The 22,097-nt window shown below is 39.7% G+C and overlaps 1 protein-coding gene across 1 annotated transcript in view; it reads right to left on the bottom strand.

Moving 5' to 3' along the window:
- Positions 1 to 650: 650 nt before the first annotated feature.
- Positions 651 to 22,097, bottom strand: part of SLC35F1 (solute carrier family 35 member F1) — a 256,678-nt gene continuing 235,231 nt past the window's right edge. Inside the window, exon 8 of the mRNA XM_074862361.1 lies at positions 651 to 4,804. Within this exon, the coding sequence (XP_074718462.1) occupies positions 4,580 to 4,804 (225 nt within the window). The 3' untranslated portion in view covers positions 651 to 4,579. The remainder of the gene's footprint in view (positions 4,805 to 22,097) is intronic.

The raw sequence follows: 22,097 nt of genomic DNA, 5'->3' as shown, positions 1-22,097 counted from the left end.
ATGTTCACAAAATCCCTTGCTCTCACCCACTCAGAATCTTCCTTGCCTTTCTCTCTATGCGGACTTGAAACGATCCAAAGTCTCACTTCTTTCTTTCCCCAATTCTGCTCCTCCTGAAACTCCTTTCCCCCCTGATGTCTAATTTTTGTCTCCATCCTTTCTTTTCCTGTTTCAGGACTCTGGCAATGCAGGGCAGAGCAGCCGGGAGGGAGGGCTGGGCAAGGCAGCTGCAGACACTCAGTAACCTCTGCCAGATAAGCCCTTCAACATCATACAAGTGCGTTGCCCCAGATTAATTCTAGACTGATTAATCATTTCTGGAAGGCGTGGGGGAGTGCTCTTGTGCCCAAATGAGGGCAACGAATATCAGGAGCTAGCCGTAGGGGAATGGCAGATTAACACAGAGGGTGCACAAGGAGACCCTTTAGCCTTCTGGAGTTGCACCTGGGGGCCAGGCAAGATACCTGAGGGTGCCTATGGCACCTATGCTTATACACCTTGGAAGAAGTTGTAGGTTAACCACCTCACAAGGGAAAGAAGTCCTTAGCTCAGCAAAAAATTATGTCCTGAAGTCAAGATTTATAACTCAGAAAAATCATTTTAGGCTAAGAAAGCAGAAAGGAAAGAGGCAAGGAAACTAATAACCCTGCTTTCATAAAGCATTTAATTTTTTTATTTGAAAACATTGTACAGGCATTACATTGCCACAGCCAGTCCATATAGGTGCATGCAAATATCAAAATGGAGAAAGGTTTGTTCAGCTTTTCGATGCAGGATTTGGGGTTGGGATTTTGCTTGCTTGATTTTGGTTTTGGTTCATATTTCCATCTGCGGTGTCAAGATTAGTGTGCTTTATTATGGCATTTAACAATAAAATCCTACCCATGGGGTAAAATTTATATTTGTAGCTAGCTCAGGAATACTAAATGGTTTAAAAAAAAAAAACAAAGGAAAGGAAACGATACTACACGCTTGTCAAAATGTTAATAGCACAAGTTAGCAATCTCTACACTATACATTGAAACTTCTTCTTATGACACAGTGGTGCAAAATTTTCAATTGCTTGGTCTATCGTTGTGTGTTTTGAAACTTTATAGCTGGAACGAAGACAAAGTCTGTCTCCCAGTGAAGGTTTTAATCCAGTAGCAGAAAATTATATCAGTCTTGCTAAGGGCTGCTCAGGGCCAGCAGTATAACAGAGTTTCAGTTTGTTCAGGCAAGGAGCTATACAGAGCTAGAGACGTCCTACGCAACACAGAGAGTAGCTGCCGGTTAGATAGCTGAACCTTTGCTGGTGCATACTGAGGTCTCAAACTGCAGAAAACAAGCAGGTAGTAGTAATGTTTTCCTTTACTAGAACTCAGTTTTTCAGTCAAGACAGTTACTTGTAAAGCTATACTACTGTTTTTCTTTGAGGTCCATCCAGCACTAGCACTGGTGCTAGTCCAAGTATTCACCCTGTTTAACGGGAGACACAGATAGTGAAGCAGTCCCGCGTTGCACATCAATCTCCTCCTGTGCAAGTAACACAGGGGATGGTGGCTGGCTGCAGGGTGCACACCAAAACATTCATAACTTATTTCCGCACAACAGAGCCTTTTAAAATAGCCTATAAAAACTGCTTCAGATGGCACCTCTCAGCCACCTGTGGATTGCAAAACCCTTATACACGGAAACTCCCAGACCAGTGACTTGGCCGGGAGATGCCTCCTGCCCAGCTGTTTCTGAGAAGACTCTTAACAAACATCTACAAGTTAGTGTCAGAAAAATGAGGAGGGGGAGGCAGAACGACTACAAACATTTGGCTTAAAAATAAATACTAATAATGAAATCAATCAAAACAATTATGCAAAAGGAAGGAATTGTAAACATGAAACAAACACACACGCACGCAATCCTCAAGGTTCTCAGACCAACACGGGAACTAACGTTCAGAGAAAGGTATTTAATTGGTATAAAAGGTAGCAAAAAAGACTGAGATGACATATGCCTGCCAGTGTGTCTCTGGGTACCTGAGGGAGCCGTGGTGGTTGTAACCAGAGCCCCTGCTCCTGGGGAATGTATGAAACCCACCTCAAGTCGAAGCTCTCCCAGGGCTTGACCCAAGGATGCTTGCTGGCCCCTGTGCATGAGGACTTCACCCAACCATGCATTTCCTATCTGGACTTCCACCCCACAAACCTTACCCTGAAGTATTAGGTAATCCTTCTTGTGTGTTTTTAAAATTTTTTCTTTGAATCCTGTAGGATTTAGACTTTCCTTAATATCCTCAGAATACAGCCTCTGTTTCTCTGTGGGATTTTTTTTTTTTTTTTTTAATTCTCAACAGTTAAGAGAAAAAGCTTGGAAATATGAGTGATAAAAAGATTAAATAAACAGAAGGCAGGGAAAAAAAAAATCACACATTTGTTATGAGTTTAAAAGCAAGTCATATTAACCAAAGCTTTTGGGCTGGTTTTGGGCATGGCTTAGCAATACTGCAGACCCTTCCCTCAGCTGCAGCAGGTTCATGGCAGACAGCCTAAACACAGTGGGACAGAAATCACCTCTTCTCCTCCTCCACAGCAAGAATAAGATACAACATACTTCTCCTGTTCAATATCATTTTGGCATTTGCCACTTAATGTGTATTATGCATACATACCTCTCCCAGTCTGCTTCAGGGAAGTCCCTTCTATATTAAAGCAGAACAGGACTATAAAAGATGAATGTTACCTCAGCAGAAATCCATCCTGCTTGGTTGAACTGTGTGGCCCTTCTAATCTCCAGAGTACAGATTGATTTTTTTTTCCTTTTTTAAATAGAAATAGGTAAGTCGTATTTTTCAAATATGAAGCCCTACATTTTCACTTGAGACAGACTTCTTCAGCAGAATAACATTCAAATCAAATTCACCTTCTGTGCCCACAAGCAAATCAACCCTGCATAAACTCCATTTTCAAATACAATGAATGTATACACACTTTTACAGCACTGTTGTGTACTTCTTAAACTCCTTCCTTCTGCAGATCCTGAAGCATTTTAAAGTAACTTGGTCCCATAGCACCCCTGTGAGGGTGTAGGTAAAATATCATTATTCCCATATATGCATATTGGGAAATTTCAGCCACACAGAAGGTAAGTCATGCCCAAGGATCATGTAGATATGTGGCAGATCTGTGAATAAAATGAAGCTCTCCTGGATCCCTCTCCTATCTGTTAGATGTAAGATCAAGTCTCCTTCCTTAATTTTAAATTAAAAATAAATGATGGATGTTGAAATAACTATATCCTTTTATTGGGCTCTCAGAAGAGCAAACATACAAGCAGAGATGGATTTTTCATGGTGGTGACTAAGATTTCCCCCATTCTGATAAGGCTTCTGGAGCAGAAGTTCAGTTGTGGAGTGCACCCTTACTATTTTCACATGTCCCCAGGAAAGTAAGAAAACTGCTGAATTCTTCTGCTAGTTTTGTAGATAATGAAAAATAATTGGCTGCACCCTGCCGGTATGAACAACTTTGCGCTACACAGCAACACCAGCAGATGGTCCAGTCTTTCTGCTCATGAATTTCTCACTTAATCTTCCTGATTTTTAAAATTTGTGGGTTTTGGTGAAAAACTGACACATTTCTAAATAGCTATTGTTAGATTAATGAACCACAGGAGACTAAGCAAACTGGAACAGCAGAAGGCGCCCTCGATGCACTGAGTATCCAAAGTAAGTGCCCTGATCCACACGATATGTCATCTTACCATGGAGAGGTACAATACATAGGAAACTAGAAAATGCTTTTTTCTTTTTACAGATTAAAATTTAAAAAGTAAGAAATCTGTGTTAAATCACGACTACAGAGAAACAAACTCCCTGTCACCTGATGCAGAACCTCAGCCACTAGGAAATCTGCCATGGATCATAGAGAGGTCAATGCTTGAGTACTTCACTTCTGCAAATATAGAAAGGCTAAAATGCTCGCCTTATACCTATTCCTAGAATAGAGATGGATATTGTAAGTTGTCCCTTCTCTAGATTCATGGAACAGATTACCTAGAAAGGGCAACTAGACAGCACAGATGAATTCATTGTCTTTCCCTCACCAAATCCAAGGTGCTAGCAAAAATGTGTCAGGCTGTTGCTACCATGAGTAACCCATCTATTTTGTGCAAACAAACAAATCTTAGAGAGAAATTAACAGTGACTGCACAAGTGTATTTGCTGTAAAAAGGCGGCTTTTCCACAACTGGTGTGGTTTAGGCATAATATCGCTCAGTGGGTGCAAAAACACCCTTCTGTGAATCTCTTTTTGTCATTTCAGCTTATATATTGAGTATCTTTCATGGGCAGTTTGACATTAACTGATTCATATCCAGCAGTTTGTATTGCAAACATGCTGCTCATATCGTAAACGAGGGACTGTCATCTCCTTGCAATGAACACCCCGGAACAATTAATTTGTATTTTTATAAGCTTTCCTTATTTGCTACCTTGCAGCTCACCGGTGTAACTGCACCTGGTAAATACCTTTCTCTATGCACAATACAGAGATAATGGATATACGAGCTCCACTGAATCATCAGTAGGTGATCAACAGCCCTGGGTTTAAGCAACTCTAACATGAGGCTCCTCTTCTGTCTCCTGCCCCAGGCTGGTGTATGTTACCGAAGGCTCCAGCTGGCCGGTGGCTGGCAGGTCGACAACAGGTCCTGAAGGGTTTCGAAACTGCTTGTACACCCGAGGATCCTGGGCTACGTAGGTGGACGTGGAGGAGTAGAGCACCAGCCCAACAAGGATAGTGAAGAATGATAACAAGTAAAGTCCTGAAAACTAAGCAGAAATAAGAGTCATTAGATACAGCACCAGTTACCCTGAGCTCATGAAGACCCACATACATGGGTGGGCACAGATCCTTGTTTTGGCATGCTCTGCATAGAACAAACCCCTCTATCACTGGATGTCTATTTTTGATGGAAATGTCTCTTTGAAAGTGGATTTGCTCCCATCAACTCCCCTGTCTTCCATAACCAACAGCTAACCAGTGCCTTCCCATGGCCCAGGCATAGTAAGTATTGATCAGGTGGGACTTGGGAAGGCTGGGTTCTGGTCACAGATCCAAAGATGATTTTGTCATGCTTTTAGACAAACCAACTACTTCTCTGAGTCCAAGTTTCTCTAGCTCCAGTGTGGGGTAATATCATCTACAGTTGTCTGACAGGTAGAGGACAAATCTGAAGTTAATTACTACTAAATCATACATCTGTGAAGTATAAAGTGTTGTTGGTAATATAAAAATATCATTAAATAAACATTCAAATGAGCATTTAAAACATATATATGTTTAAAAAATATATTTCAATAAAGACATTTAAAAAGCCACCTCTTGCTTGTAAACAGAAAGCAGATGCTAGAAGATTTCATGTGAATCTGAACAGGATGAACTTCAGCTGTGAAACATGTTCTGGGTTGACCTCGAGAGGTTTGAAAGTACGTATGGAGGGTAGTTAACTGAAAGCTCAAGTATATATATTTTGGCACACAGCTCCACTAGGTCAGAAGTCAGCCTGAATTTTCTGACATATCCAGACTCAGTGTTCCTGGACTAAAAATACAACACAAATAACCTTTTTGGCAATATGTTAGTCCTTGCAAATAAAGGTAAAGGCAAAGGCAGGGTTTCAAAAGCACAGATCATTGGATATTAGCTTTAGATACTGGGTTCCTGCTATAGGGGACACAAAAATGGCTTTAAGCCCATATGACCTGTCTCCTAATCCTAGACTGCAAGTTATTTCTTCTGGCATGCTGTGTGTGAGAAGCCATGAAGGACAAATTGCATAGCCAGCTTGTTAGTGAGGATATAGAACTGATTTGTATTCAGCGGGACTTTAAAAAGTGCCTGTATTCTGCAACTGTCAGGGATCTGTATTTGAACATCAACAACTAGCTGCAACCTGTTATTAGCTACTTCATGAGCTACTTTACTATTTTACACAAAGCTGTCTGTAAGTCTGGTTTTTAATCCTAACTTACTATGCTTTGATGGATGCCCAGTTTGTTTCCTCTGGATCACTTTAGCACAACACAAAATGGATAGACTGGACTACATTATCTTGGAAGCTTTTTAGCAATTTTGTCTTTTATATTTAAAGAAATAATCATTGTGGAGAAAGCAAATTTTATTTAAGCTAACTTTGTGGTGATGTTAATTAGTTGCCATTTAATAAACCTATAAAACCTGCATCCAACTTTCTGCCTGAGCAATCATTTGGCTTTTTTACAAAATCCACAGTATCTTTGAAAGCTTTGGACATATAACCCATGGTGATATATCTGTATGTGTTTTTGTTTCCCACAGCTAGTATGCACATTTCAGAAGGAAAGGACCACAAAAGGGAAAGTTTAAAGTGTGCTAGAAGGATTACAGGGTAGGAAGAGTTCTACTTTTCATCAAGTGTTAAATGCTTTTTTCCAGGAATGTCACCGGGTCTTCAAGTGTCATCTGGCAGTATGATTTGACCTAATCATCCAGCTGTCCCACCAGCCACAAAGTTAGTGTCGAGCCTCAACCTGCTTCTGCTGAAGGATTCCTCCCATGTGACACAGCTCTGAAAGGACTGTTTAGGCTTAGATCTCCCCCATGTGGCAATCAAACCCAAGTCAATTATTTCAAAGCATTTTCCCATTGATTTTTTTCCCCATTTTCAGTTCAATTTTTCTCTCAGCACTTTCCCCATCATTTCCTCTTTGCATGTGAACTTGGAGTCCCACTTGGCAGCAGTAGGCTCAACTAAGCTAAAGCAAAACTCAGGACCCAAATGCATCTAGTTTCCCAAACTGGGAACTGGTTCCCTAGTTTCCCACTGTCCCTTCCTTCCCACCTTATGCCTGAATTTCTTACCCCAGACAGCAACCTGGCTTGCTCCACTGTATAACCAAAGCACCAGCCAGATTTGTAATTGCCTTGTGTCCTGCTGTGAGGAATCTGTGGGGCTTCCAGCAGCTAAATGTGCCCTTTTTCTTGCTCTAGGAGCTGCCCAGCCAAAACCAATTCACTTTCGGATTAGTTCATGGCTCCAGCTCTACCACATCCCCTTCCTCCTGGCCATACCTCTTATTCCTCTCTCTGGGGTTTCCTGCCAGTGGGCTTTTTCACTCAATAATATTCCCTCCATAGCAGTGTCCCCCATCGTGGCAGCTCTCCAGCCTGGGAGAAGGGGTTTGGACGAAGCTGGGAGAAATCTAAACAAAGGCCTGTGAATCATTTGTCTTTGGTATCTATGCACAGCTACTGTACAGAGACCTGGATCCTGACAGTCCTATAACAATTGCATCTTTACCTTCCTCAGAAACAAGTTAAGGTTCAGGCTGAATTGTTTTCTGCAGCAGCTCTCTGCAGCACTGAAGTAGAAGGGTTGTTAATAAGGTTAATATAAGAATATATACTGTAGGTGTATGAAAAATCTCTGGTTTTTGTCAATACTCTGTCAGATTGTCCTAAAGCCCCTTGAAATCAATGTGTATTTTCCTCCTATTAAAACGGCAGTGAATCCAGCAGTGTGATGGGAGGATGCAGACTTAGTTCATCAAATACAAAATTTGTTGCTCACTGTACTGTGTTCCTCCGACTGTAGCTGAAATCTTTGTATTTTATTGAAGATAGGATTTCCAGGCACACTCTACTGCTATGTCTACATGTAGGTTTTAAGAGGTTTTTTTATCTTGACCTGCAAACCTCATCTGCTGAGATTCACTATTAATAGACAGCAAAAGAGACACATCCAAAACCAGCAGAAAGAGCTACTCCTAAGAAATGAAGTGAGGGAAGATTATTTTTCATTGCTACCCTTTACACAACCGCAGTACCAAACTGCAGGCTCTCAGGAAGTGTGTAATTCCTCTCTTTGACTAAAAAGCTACTTGAGAATGATACTGTGCTTAGTTTTTCTGACTTACCTCTCACTTTCTACAGAAACATATTTCCTCTAAGAAAAAAGTATTTTTAAAATATCCAGATCTCCAAATCCCACTTCCCTCCATGCTAAACAGGGTTACCGTAACATGCTCAAAGAGTAACACGGTCAGAAATTGTTTAGCTCAGATTAGCTAATGGGTGTCACACACCCTAGAGTAAGCAACCCCCAAAATAACTCATGTTTCTATATAATTAAAAAATTCTAGATTTTGTATCTACACATATAGGTACATATGTATATAAGCTTGCTCATCATGTAGTTTATTGAGAGACCAGATGACTTTGCGATTAAATCCATGACCTAATACTCTCAATTCCTGGGATTGATTTTCAGCCTATGAATTTCTTTTGTGAATCAAAATAATTTTAGATGACCCTCAGTTTCTGACCCTTTTAAAGAGATAGTACACTTCATTACTGAATAAAGATGGGTTTATACAATAAAAATGGGAAATAGGGATATCATCCTCTGAGGAGAAGGCAGAGACCTCCTTTGTAGAGAAAAACTAAATGTCTTAGTTACAGTAACATTTCATCACTGACATGAAAGGCACCCTCCAAAACTTACTGAGTAGTCAAACCAAATAGTTAAATCAGATCTCACCATGGTTGCTCCTCTCAGACATCTGGGTGTCTATAAATGCTCTCACAATCAAAAGTATTCAACAGGGAACACACAATGATATTTACAAACATGAAAAAATTAGGAAAATGTAAAAAACATGTCTTCTCTAGACATTATTTAGTACCTGTGGTGAAAATAGCTTACCCTAAACTACCATTAATTTTCAATGTATAAAAAACCACATTTTAGGTGACTGTCAATTTGAAGATAAACACACAAAGCAAAACCCAGACAAATGTAACAAGATAACATGTATAACAAGATTTGCTCAGTCTATCAAAACCCGCACTGATTCTGGGTGAGTGGAAGTTTCTGGTATTTATCTAAGAGATGTTCCTTGGGGACCCAGTACTTAAATGCATTCTGCCAGCCAGGCTTAGCAGAAGAGCTAACGGCATCTGATGGCTTCGCTGCAGGAGCAGGGGTCTTGCTCCTTGCTCTGGCATGTGCTACTGCAGAACCCTGCCAGAAAACACTGCAGCAGTAAGGTCTAGCTGACCACAGAAAATATATAGTAAATCAGTCTGACTTTCTGTTATCCACGCACAAAGTCTTTTACATTAAAAAAGAACAGAACCCAAACATATCTTCAGTGTTTGGGGTTTTTATAAAATAAAATACTTTACAACAGTGCTGCATACAAATGTGGATGAAGTTTACAAAACACACTTGAAATTTAGTTTATATACATTATTTTTGTTCCAAGTGAATCAAAATTATGCATTTTGGGAGTAAGTCAAGCATCACAAGATTTCTAAGGTAAAGAAAATGAACATAAAGGCATCTGAAAACTTAAGGTTTTAAAAAACCCAGAAAGAACTACTAAACCTTTCAAAATTTATTCTCCACTAGTTCTTATCCTCTACTTATTATTACTACTACTCTGTGCAAAACTTGTCTTTCATATATCCTTAAACCATTACGGCTAAAACATTTCTACTATTTCCACTTGAGATTCTTACGCTTTAAAGTAATTCACTTGAAAAGGTAGGTGCAAAAGAAACTTCTTGATAGGGAGCAAACACTGCATTTAATTTCATCGTCTTGAATAGTGATAAGACAGTAACAGCAGAAGAATAAATAAAGAAAAGCTGTTCAGAAGGCAATAAATTCATGTCTGGGTCCGGAGAGAGGAGTCGTTCTTCAGTACACAGATCATGACTTTAAAAAGGAAAGCAGGAAGAAAGGGCATAGAAGAATCGCTGTATCACAACTCGGAAACGCTGCACTGACTGGCTGACTGCTGCAGAGGGAATTTGCAGACAAGTAGTTCTGACTGTCACAGATGTCCACATCCACGTTACCACTGACACTAGGGCAAAGCAATATCCAGAGTGACAAAAACGAGACAGATGTGAGTCTGCAGAAAAGCCCCCCCACACAAAGAAACTCAATGACTTGCTAATTTTGGTTTTTCACCCAGCTATCATGATAATGATCACAACCATTATTACAATGGTTATGAAAATGCAAATTCTCTTTTATTCAGTCCATTGAACTGGAAATAGTCTGCAGGAACAGACTACTGGAGTTGTGGTGCTCCAGTTCCATTTGTATTTCACAACAGCAGCTGTAGACTGAATCTCTTGGTAGGTAATATGAAGCCCAGCTCCTAGCCTATGGCAACCCAACTGTGTTTTTTAAGTCTTTAAAAGGAATTTTTTGTTATAGGACTAACTGAAAATTTAGACTTGTCATGTTTCACATATTCAGTGATAAAGTATGAAATGGAAATTCTCCACATTTTGACAAAAATGAATAAAGAAATCAGGTCTATTAATTCAAATTTTAAACCTTAGAGAGAAGTGATCTCCTCAGAATCGCACTGATGAAGAGAGACAAAAAATGTACGTATCAGGTGGAATTCATTTAGTGCCACATTTCTGTTGACACCCTCCATGCTCTCCAGACAGGCAGTTCCCACCATCATCTTACTCCAATCAGTGGGTCTGTGCAGTCTGAGGAACTTCTCTGTTTTCCGAACTAATTGTGTTTGTAGCATATGCTGCACAGCCCATCACAGCTAAGGCCAAGAGGGGTTCCTGCACCAACTTATGGCTTTTCTCCCTGGGTAATTTCACACATGAGTACCTGAGCAGGTTGAGCGAAGGGAGTTAAAACCAAATTTCTCTCATAATCTATTATATAGCAAACAGACACTTCCACTCGGTTTGATGAATTGATTGAGAGACTGAGCTTCTCTTCACACTTTTCTATTTTGGCCTTCAATATAGCAAATGAAGTTCACCGTGACCAAGCGCAGAAGTTGCGCTGTGGGATGCACATGCTCTTCAGCCAGCAGCAGCACCAGGAAGGGTGAAGGCTCTGAGAGCTATGAATTCACACAGTGCTTTCACCTGTGTAGCTGGGTATTACAGACATATTACTTTATTAATTGGAACGGGAGCCAGCATCCTAGTCATAGCCCACAGCGCTCTTTGGTGACTCCCTCAGTTCAGACCCACAAGGACCTGGCCAAATTCGTCTTGGGTCAGGGCTGTGACTTACTCAAACTAGTGCTGACTATTTTTATGCCAGCCTATGAGGAAGATGTCCCTTTGGGATTCAGGGTCTGCTCTGCTCTTTATCAGGAGAATGATCTGCTGGTTCAGCCTTCATTACTGCAGTCTACCTTCAGGGGTGAGAGATAAAGACCCGACCCTTGACTGATCACTGATCCCAGGTGGGAGTTAGGGGCAGAATATTTCCTAGGAATACACAGACATCTTTCCAAATGGACTGCAGAACTAAGCTCTAGGCAGGTGATGATACATCTTTGTCATCAACAGAAATTGGGGCGGCTACCAACAGTGAAACACAGTATTTTGCAAAACCCTAATGTCACCAAACACCAGAAGGGATGCTCTGACTTTTCCAGACTGCATTTGAACAGATAAAACTCATTCATCTGAATCTTTATATGTCCTGCCAGATCTCTCAGATCTTTAATCTAGAGACCCCTAAAGCATCCCAAACCACTGAGGTACGGTTTAGCATGCCTTCTCAGCTCTCTAACTGCAGAAGCTTGAATGGTTGAGGAGAAGTGTTGGCTCTCTTGCTGAGAAGAGGACCAAGGGGTGCTGGACAGCTTCAGTAATGACGACAACTTCTGGGCAGCGAGTCTGTCCGCTACCAGCAGGATTGCATGATCTTCACACTTTAATGACCTCCAGCTATTTCCAAGGCAAACTGAGGTTATAGTCTTAGGTGATGACTTAAGCTCCTATCTTGTCCTCTGAACTTAGCTGGGATGCAAAGTGAAATTTGCAGCTAGTTCTTCTACAACTTTTTTCTTTTCTTTCCTGTCCATTGGCATAAAAAGTTTTTCACTGGATGAAGGAGGCTTGAGTTGCAGAGCATGTCTCAACACATCATTGTTGCTCATGTCAGCCAGAACCCAAAGCAAAGAACATCTGGCTTGCTTCAATGACAGTGAAAATTTGACATCAGCCTCATTGCCGTTTGGTGAAAACAAAGAAGCCAAAGGAAGTTTTGCCTCTGCAATTTCACACATGAGAGAAAGGCCATACTCCTCAGCTCCTGCTGCCTGTTTGCATCCTCAATGTGCTCTAACTCAGATGAAATGCTGCCTGCTACCGTGGCTTATACTGAATCGCAAATGTGGCACCACAATTGTGACGTGAAGTAATCATATGACACATTTTCTGTATTTTCCAGTTAATTCTCAAAGATCCTGTTCCAGTGCTTGCATGTTTTGCTGTAGGTAAAACATAGTGGTCCATGCCTTCTATCATATAGCAATGCCCTCTTTTTCAGTCCTTGCATGGTATTTGCTGGTGAGCATTGTTTAACTGGTAAGACAGTGGTGAGCGGGAAAGTCCTAAGCTCTTAAATGCTGAGGTTTTATATACAGGAGGAAAATGAGGAGGGGGATACTGAAAAACTGTCACCACAAATTCTGTTAAAATTTGGGAAACTTCATAGTTTTCCTGGAGTTCATTGGTGGAATAAAACAAATTTAAGAATATCAGAAAACTGATAGCATTTGGAGAAAAATCTCCAAGGTTGATGTAGGCAGCTGTAAGGCAAATACTGGTTTTGTACAAATCTGCATGATTTCATGCTTCTCAAATGGCATCATTAGAAATTTCATAATAGGCTATCCTTTCTAAATATGTGCCTGTTAGGGCAAGATGTTTGTGTGAAATGGCTTATCTTCCTTTCCTGGGTGCCGGGAGAGATGGGAACGCTGCTTTCTCTTCTGTTTCTCTTTGCTGCTTCTGCCATCAGATGTGGAGAAAAAATGAGCCTGTGTTCAGTACCCCTGCGGTACCCAGTCTGTCTAATTAAAAAGTGCAAGGTAGAATGAGTTCTGCAATCTGTTTTAATCTCATCTACATAGGAAAGAGATTTTTATGTGAAGTTAAAACACTTACACTGCTCTAATTTTCTGTGAGCATCCTTACTGTGGGATAAGGGGGCTTCATTTCTGGGTATTTTATATCAATCACTTGGCAAGACAGTGGTAAAGCAGTTATCCTTCTAAATGTTTTAATACAAAAAGGAGGAACACAACAGAAATGCTTATAAAAATAAAACCGATTTCCCCTCCCTACTTCTACCTTTCAATATTCTTTGCTGGTTTGCTCTCTCAGCTGTCAGCTGCCATGTGTCCTTCTGGTTTTGTGTGTAAGTATTTAATATAGTAGCAGCTGTCTGTTGTACTTGATTCTCTATTACTGTATATGAGGCTGATTGTGTTCAGTGTGTTCAAAACCAAGGTTACAATAATTGATTCATCTTGGATCCTTTGTTTATAATTTTCTGCCGAATCGAACAATGTATTCCTGCAGCAATGCTCTCCCAGAATGGCATTTTTTTCTCTCAGCCATACAAACAAGGAGCACTCCTACCCTGAGAAACAAGGAATATGCACAGCTGTAGTTACCCTTACCATGAGTGACTATGTAAGCTGTCTGGGGGGAGTGTGATACAGTTGTTTTGCATCGGGGCTCTCTGTGGTCTGGCACATTTGGTGCAGGCAATGTGAGGCCAAACTTCAGGAGCTCCAAGAGCTCTCAGCTGAGTCAACTCACAAGACAGGTGCACGAGGGAATCAGAATGGTGAGCACATCCTAAGCCGTCGAATCCAACCCCCCATTACTGCATACAGTCAGATCACATATTCCGTCTGGCAAATACGCCCTGTCCTCCTGCAAGCATTATTAGGGTTTTTGTCCACTCCCCACTAATGTATTTGAAATCTGTTCTGGAAACTCCCTGCTACAATAGTCAAAAAATCCCCCTGATTTCTATTCCAAGTTTATGCATTCTCAGTTTCCACCCATATGTTCTTATGTGTTTACCTCAAATAATTCTCCTTTCCTCTCTGTGAATTTATAGATTAATTTATATATGTTGAGGTACCATAGTCCCTCCCAGTCCATCAGAAATCAAAGCTGTGCTGCATATGACAAACATTTTTTAGGATTTGCACATTCAGTACCTTGTTAGCAGACACATGCTTACTCTGTCAAGGCTTTGGAGCAGATAAGACAAAAAGCTCTGTTTGGCCATCTTGAACTGACCAAAAAACTCTGTAGCTACAGCTAGCAAAGTGCTGTCCTGAGATGGTAAATTGTCCTGTCCTATGGCATTAACACTTCTCCATCAATATTAGGAATACCTAGACTGACCCATTTGGAAACAGCTTTGCCACAACTGTGCTCAAATTCCTCCCATCTGTCACCACAGACATTACCTCACACTTTGTGCTTCACAGCATTTCTCAATGTCATCCAGTTCTTGTTGCCTGATTATTTTAATCCTTCTTCCTACTGAGGGTGCCAAAGCTATTACTACAGTCACTATGCAAGACTGGTCTTCAGACCAACTCTTTGGGACCTCCATCAATAAGCTCCTTCTAGCAAGCTGTTTCTCTCTCAGCACATTGCCTTGTCCTTTATCCTCATTAGCCAGTTTCTTACTTAGCTTCCAATCCTTACAGTGCTAATCCTGTTCCTCAGCTTAATTGATAATTTTCTACACTGCACCGTATCAAAGCCTTACAGATTAGATCTAACATTTGACTTTTGTCTATGAAAATCTGTTAAATTATCAGACAGATTTAGATTGGATGATATACCTTCTGTGAAAGTTGCATTTTATCCAATTTTCCATTTATCTCCGAATTGTCCCGAATTACTCCTCCCTGGTGGCTACTTCTGATTTTAGTTTATTGCCTGCTTCATATACAATTCTTCCAACTGTCTATATTCCCAAGCTTGAAAGTATTCGGACTATTGTGTTCTGTTTCTCACATAGTTATTTCCATTTCTATTAATATTGTGCATTGTCTTCATATTTAACTCTCATCCTTACTGAATGTGACAGAAGGTCCCAATTTCGTTTTGGTGCCAAACTAAAGGTTGTTTAATTTTGGCTTCTGCTGTCTTTGCATAGCAAAACTGTTTATTCTCTTCATATACAAGAAGACCTTTTTGCTGTTCATTTCACTTTCTTCTTCATTGCCAAGCTTGGTTTATCTTTTACAGCAATTAGACTTTATTCCTTTTCTTTTTGACCTGCACAGTATCAGTTTTTTTTTGTGATTATTCTATATTCCTTGTTTTCTCTCTATTTATTTCTAACAATTTTTTTAAAAGGATGGTTTGTCCAGTTGCATCTGGAGCTCTCCCCTACAAGTTCTCCTTTTGTACTTAAGATACAAAATCCAGATTACTTTAAGTCAAAGCTATTTCAAATCTCCTTCAGACCAGTTATGAGCCTTTTAAACACCTGAAAGAGCAGATACTTTTGCTTGCTGAACTTAACATATGCAGGTGGCAGGAATAACTCCAGAAGTTTACTCCAGTTAATTAATATAAGTTGCGTACCAGCAGTGCTGATGACAAGCATCTATCCCATATCATGGGTTTGAAAGCTTCCAGTTTAGTGAGAAGGGGGAGTTTAGACAAAAAGAAGATGCATTTTGAAGATTTTCTAGCAGTTAATAAACTACCCTACAGCTTACATTAAAAGCATGTAGAAGACATGTCTTCTGACTGATGTCATGTCTGCCTGTTCACCCATTCCTTCATTTTGGTAGGAATTAGAAGGTAATTTGGATGTTATAATCCTGTATATCTGTAGCAGTCATTGATTTGGCTGGTAGGAGGCACAACTGTTGTAGGCACTTCAATCCAGTTAGTTAATCAAAACAGATAAATTAATTAATTTCCAATGTTACATATGTGGATGGCCAGGTATAATTCTTAACACACTTCCTAAATATTCCACCTTCTTTTCTGGTCACTTCTGGAAACAAGGACTTACTCAATTCTGTAAGAAATCTCCAAATTTATAACACAGCTATTGCATTTAACCCTTACTATTTGCTTTCAAAGATGATTCTGTCTATATCTCTGGGGAACTTCTAGCCTTTGTTTCTATATGCTAAGGTGGAAATAGCACTCAAGTTGAAGAATCATAATTTGAAAACCTTTGTAGATTTTCAGTAACTGAACCTTATCTAAGGTTTTGAATGTAGCTGCTGCTTTGTTAATTCATGACCTTTTTTTTTTGGCTGTTTCCTCTGGGTTGCAAATTATTGCTGAGGTACGTATCTCAACACATTCATTGTACTCCGTTGTCTTCAAAAGTATGCTTGACTTGGGAAATGTTGAGATTCTATTTTTTTTTCCCCACAAGTAATTATGAAACTAAGCTTCTTGCTGTTTGTTTTCATATTCATTGAGTATCATTTAGAAAAAGTATGTTGTCAGTAAGATCCAGCTCTTTTAATAGGATGTCTTCGTTATGCTTTTCTGTCTGTGCTTTTTCTTGTAATAAAGAAAAAGGCAGTATTTGTAACAATATTACTTGCTTTCTGCGGTTTATTCAAACTAATTTTTTGTTCTCTGTTGTTATGCATTTGTATTGCTCCATTGCCCCAAATTTCCTTTTCCAATCCATGCCTAACAGCACCTTTAAAACCCACATGGTTTTGTTGAAGATTTATCATTCAAGAGTTAATTACTTCTAATAGCAGGAAGATTTCCGCTTCTATGTCTGCACTTTCATATTGGGTAGGAATTATAAGCACTTCACCTTTACCTTCCACATGACACCACTACTTCTTCCAAAACACTATTTATTTCCTTCAGAGTGTAAGAATTAAACTTCATAATGTACTCCGTGGTATATTTAAGAGATGTCTGAACAACTTTTTCCTTACATTGAAACACAAAATTAATTCAAACAAGGTAATGTGAGATGACTGTTATTTGTTTCCAAGTGCTCAAAGCCCACTGTTATGATATTTGGCTTTTTTCATTTCTTTAGGTTAATAATATCCAATTATTAACTCCATATGAAAATGATTGATGGATGGATGCCTTATGCTAAATGTAAGGATACCGTTCCACGTTCTGCCAGTACAATGCTGTTGCCTCCCTTTGGCTGCTATAGTGCTCATGTATTTGGAGCGTTGTTGAGCCTGCGGCAGAGGTGGGGACAGAAGAGACTAGTGGGATCGTCTCTTCTGAATGCAGATAGCAGTGACTTCAAATTATAAATAAAATGAAACAGCATTCTGAATTACACATTGTAATGGTTTAGCCCCTGTCGGGGTCTGAGACCACGTGGCTGCTGCCCCTCCCCCACAAAGGGAGTGAAATACAAAGCCCCGAGACTGAGATAAGGACAGGTTTAATACAGCAGTGCAATAGCAACACAACAAACAACAACAACAACAATAAGAATAATAGTAATAACAATGAACAGGGCAAAATATCTACCCATATAGCAGTGAGAGAAAACCCGGCGGCGCGAACCCCAAGCAATCACCGATTCTTCCCGCGCTCTGGCCCTGGACGTGATGTCAGCATGGCATATGAATAACCCGGCTAGAGCTTCCTCCCCCACTGCTGGGGAAACTTAACCCTATCCTGGTTAAACCAGGACACACATGCCCCCAGTTCCCTAACCATTTCTCACTAGTTCCCTAACCATTTCTCACTAGTTCCCTAAGTATGGCTCCCCCTCACCTACCCCTGCTAAGAAAGAAGTGAAGACTTGGGGATGACGGATGCAGCATTCTGCAAGGTCCCATGACAGTGAGGTGAATTACCTTCTTCAAGTAGTCAAAGTATATTCCCGATTATTTATCCATGTTCAACTCATTCTCCAAAGCTAAGTCTTTGTTCAAGACACTTAAGAAAGAGCATTTTATAATAACTGAAAGCCGTACCAACCCTCAGCGTAAGAGAAATATCAATTCTGGAAATTTACAGTCCCGTGGTTCCTCTTAATTTTGAATAAAAAATTAGAGGAAACGAATAGGTTCTATGCTAGGATTTAAAACCTTTGTTCATGATTTTGTTTGAAAAATAACAACTTCTCACTATAAGGTAAGTAAACCACTTTCCCAGTGTCTTGTAGGTCAGAGCACTTAAGTGGTTCATTGCAAACAAGTCTGACCATCAATTTAAGTAGGTTACACAGGCAGATATACTGTCTCTTTCCTTTCTCTAGGGACTGTCTGTGAATGGGCTGATTTTACACATTTGTTTACTACAGTTAACGTTTACATTCTTTTTTCATTTCATGTATTCTTTTGAGTAGTCAATACCCATTAGGCAATTTGCTATCCAATATGACCAAAGGCAGAACTCAGTCACATAGTGGTGGGTTTTTTCCCCCTGACTGGTTGGATTGTCAGTATAAACTACTTCTTACTTCAGTCTGAAGCTGGTTCTACTTAGTGATTACTTGAGTTTCAAGTGGCCTCAAACACCTTTTATACAAATGAAAATTTACTTGCACACCTACCTCATGCATATATTTAAAAAGAGTATAAACGTGTAAAATTGAAAAGCTCGTTTGAAATTGCAAGCAAATCTTTTAACATCTTAACACTTAAGCTATGCAGAAAGATGTGATGCTGAGACATAAAAAGATTTGATTCAGAAGTTACACACAATAAAAAGGGGGAAGAAATTGAGAAAGAAAAGAAATATTATGACCATATTGATACAAAAGCCCAAAAACCTTACTATGAGTTCACAACCAGGTGTGGAGTAGCAAGGCACAGAATAGTGCTGTTGTCAGTAAACCCTGTTAACCAGGCATTCTCTAAGAATATCAAGAAATCTGAATTACATAAGTAAGCGAATATAAACCCATGCATAGGTAGGTAGATCAACTCTTTGCTGTTCTCTTGCTGTAATTACGAACTAGTTCCTGGCTAGGAAATGAAACCGTTGTTCTGTAATTAAAGAAAAAAATTCCTAAACTGACATGTAAAATAGAAACTGAAGCTCTTTCAAGAACAGAAATCCTGCATTTGCTTCCCTCATGAAAGACCTAAAGCTGTCGTTACTAAAACAAACTATGCTTGCTGGAAACTCTGACAACTGCTGACTGGAGCTGCCAAGATTATCACCATTGCAGATGCCTGGAAGCCTGAAAAGCTCCTTCTTGGGGTTCTGGGCTGCCTAATGCAGAACTGAGATTTGTCATCTGGCTTCCAGAATCCATGAGCTGCATAACTCGTGTTTTCTCATGCCCGAGATCTTTGAGTCCTAGAATATTTGGCTGAAAATGTTGGAAAATGTGCGCCACTGCAACCTCTTAGGTGAGTGGGCAAAACAACAGTCAGGGTCTGAGAAATACTAGCCTGTGTTTCCTTGAGAGCATACTGAAAACAGGATGTTTTCACCTAGCATTTGTTTTGATAATTAGGCATTTCCAACAAAAATGTATTTTTCTAGAAAACTCCTAACCAGTTCTGTTGTCAGCAGTCTTTTAACATGAGATCAAAAGAAAAAAAATAAAATCCCAAAATAAAAGCCCTGAGAACAACCTATAAAACTTGACATTTATGATGAGCTAGTGTCTGAAAAAATATAATTGAAGTTGAAGCTTTCATCGTAACTTCTGTAATACGAATGCCACATCCTTTACACTCTTTTTGACGGCTCCAAAACAGTGAGTATCTATCTATGTTTCACTATTCATGCTTTGCAACTAATGAATCTGTTGCAAGATAACACTGTGAAAGAAAGAGATATCCTTTTAACAACGCAGTATTTTCAGAAAGCTGCCACATCTGTGCTGTGGTGTTAAAAATCTATTGTCAGACTGTGGAACATCTTGGTGGGAGTCATTTCATTTTCCATCTTCTACTCTTTCTTGTCATTTTACTTCATAGCTTTTTTATTGTATGGCATTCTGCACCCTCAGACAAAAGGTGAGTGGATGTGGCCCTTTCTGTCAAGGAATATACATTCAAGTGTGACCAAAGACACACGTAACTCCTTTCCACCTCAAGGTAGCTCTTCAAACATAGATGCCTAACTATTTTCTAATTGATTATAATTTGGAGGAGAAAATTCAAACAAACAAACAAACAAACAAACAAATTTAAAGAAATGTGAAAAAGATGCTTTTAAAATGCCACTTAGATGAAAGGCATGCAGACAGTACAGCTTCATGGGAACAGAGTCGTCAAGAGGGAGTCTCACTGTAAGAAATTTAGTATTCTGGAAAAGAAAGGTAAACATGCACGTAGGTTTCTGCACATTTCCAGTGGCATAAAGAATTAACTAGTAATATGACTTATCCTCATTATTATCAAAGACTTAGAAGCCTTCACCAGGATAAAGGCCCTGTGAGATTAAATTCCATTCAAACATAGTTTATGCACCAAGCAGCTTGCATATCCAATTTCATCAGGAAAATATCCTAAAGTATATGACTGAGGAAGCAATAATGTAAAAAATAGTTGTTTAGCCTGCACTGCCTGCTCTACTAGAAATAATGATGCACCACTGACAACACCACTGTCAAAGTTTAGAATATGTAGCTGTCAGTCCCTTAGCAAGTGCAAGCAAAGAAAAGGATCTTACTGACTTCAGCTTATACTTGCAGATAAGTTTAAAAAAAAAAAAAAAAGTGTGAACATAATTTGAAGTATTTTCTCAGCTTGGTTTGATGATTGGGAAAAGTCTCTCAGGTGTTTATGGATAGCTGCCAAGCAAAAATCAAACTAATAAACAAACAAACCTCCCCCTAACCAAACCAATTCTACTTCCTACTCCAAAACCCCAGACATCATATCTATCCTTCATTAACAAAAAACAGGACTGTCTGAAGCATATAGATTCACCATAAGGCATGGTTTTTATCTCCACAGTCATGAAACTGTGAATTTTTTTAAAGATTATTCCTTGAGTGGCAGACTTTCCTAATTTAGGAAAATGAACTGAAGCCCACTGAAGCCAGCAGAAAAGCTCATACTGGCTTCAGTAATTTGGATCAGGAAGGTAAACTACATGCTTTTAATGGAGGTTCCTAATTATTTACCTTTGTTTCCACTAAGGGCCAAAGTTTCAGCTCAGTGAAGCCTAGGTAAATCCCCAAGTCATGTGTATTGCTTAGGATCTGTGCTGGCAAAAATGAAATTGGAACCTATTGCCTCCAACTTATACCCTCTCTCCTCCATTGGGTTAAAACCCAGTCTCCATCACAGCTTGTTTCTTGGTGTAATGGGAAGGCTGTCATCTTCTCCCTGCCATTGGATGGACTCTGCTGTTAGAATTAGCATTGAAAAGTTATTTTTAGAAGCATCAGTAAGGATCAGCAAGTGAGGTTTCAGCTAGCATAATTTCAGATTTCTGGTGCTGAAAGGTTTTGAGTATCATGTTTATCTGTGTAACCAAGCCCTTTGTCACAGATACTCTCCACGATTCTAAATCAAGATATATGACATCCTTGATTTATTATGAAATATATGCATTTTCTTCATTTGGAAATTGCTAGTATATCCAGAAATTCTAAATTTTTACAGCTGCATCTTCAATAAAATAATGAATGAATTTGCCAAGGGAGAATATAATTGATTGTGCTTGGCTTGCTAGGTAATGATATAATATAGTGTGACTCGACCTGCTGGTGCAGAACACAATCAGCATGCATGGTCTAGCTGGTGGAAAACATAAAATAAACTGCTTAGATTATTTAGTGAGAACCCAATTTGCTTAGAATGACTAAAGCACAACATACAGCTTGCAAATGAAAAGTATGAACTTTAAAAATTCACATAAAAATAAAGCTAAGGCTGAGACTAAAATGTAAAAAAGAACACCTCCTAAACAAAAAACAACGTAAGTTACACAAAAGTTCCAACCCTGTACACATGGAGAACTGGCCCTGAATTTCCCAGAACCACTGGTGTCAGTGTACCCATGACAAAGAACGACTATCAGTCTCTGACAGGGCAAGGACAGTCCTGTTACTCAGAATACTAAATTTCCTCCACGCTATACCTAGACATCCCTCTACACAGCATATCTCACATTTGTGTTGCATCCTTCTGTCTGTTTCCAAAGCTGTTTACCATCAGGTCTATATACAGAAAGCATGGGTGAAACCCAACCAGTAAAGCACTCTCTTGGCTCGTTCCCCACACTGCGGAGGGGGGGCACTGTGGATGCCTCCTGCCTGTGTGGGTGGGAAAGAGCCTTATGCAGACTGGCTTCAGTACTCTTGGGAACACTGAT

This window comes from Strix uralensis, chromosome 3, assembly GCF_047716275.1.
Source record: "Strix uralensis isolate ZFMK-TIS-50842 chromosome 3, bStrUra1, whole genome shotgun sequence".
Lineage (NCBI taxonomy): Eukaryota > Metazoa > Chordata > Aves > Strigiformes > Strigidae > Strix > Strix uralensis.
This window is presented reverse-complemented; position numbering and strand designations above follow the sequence as displayed.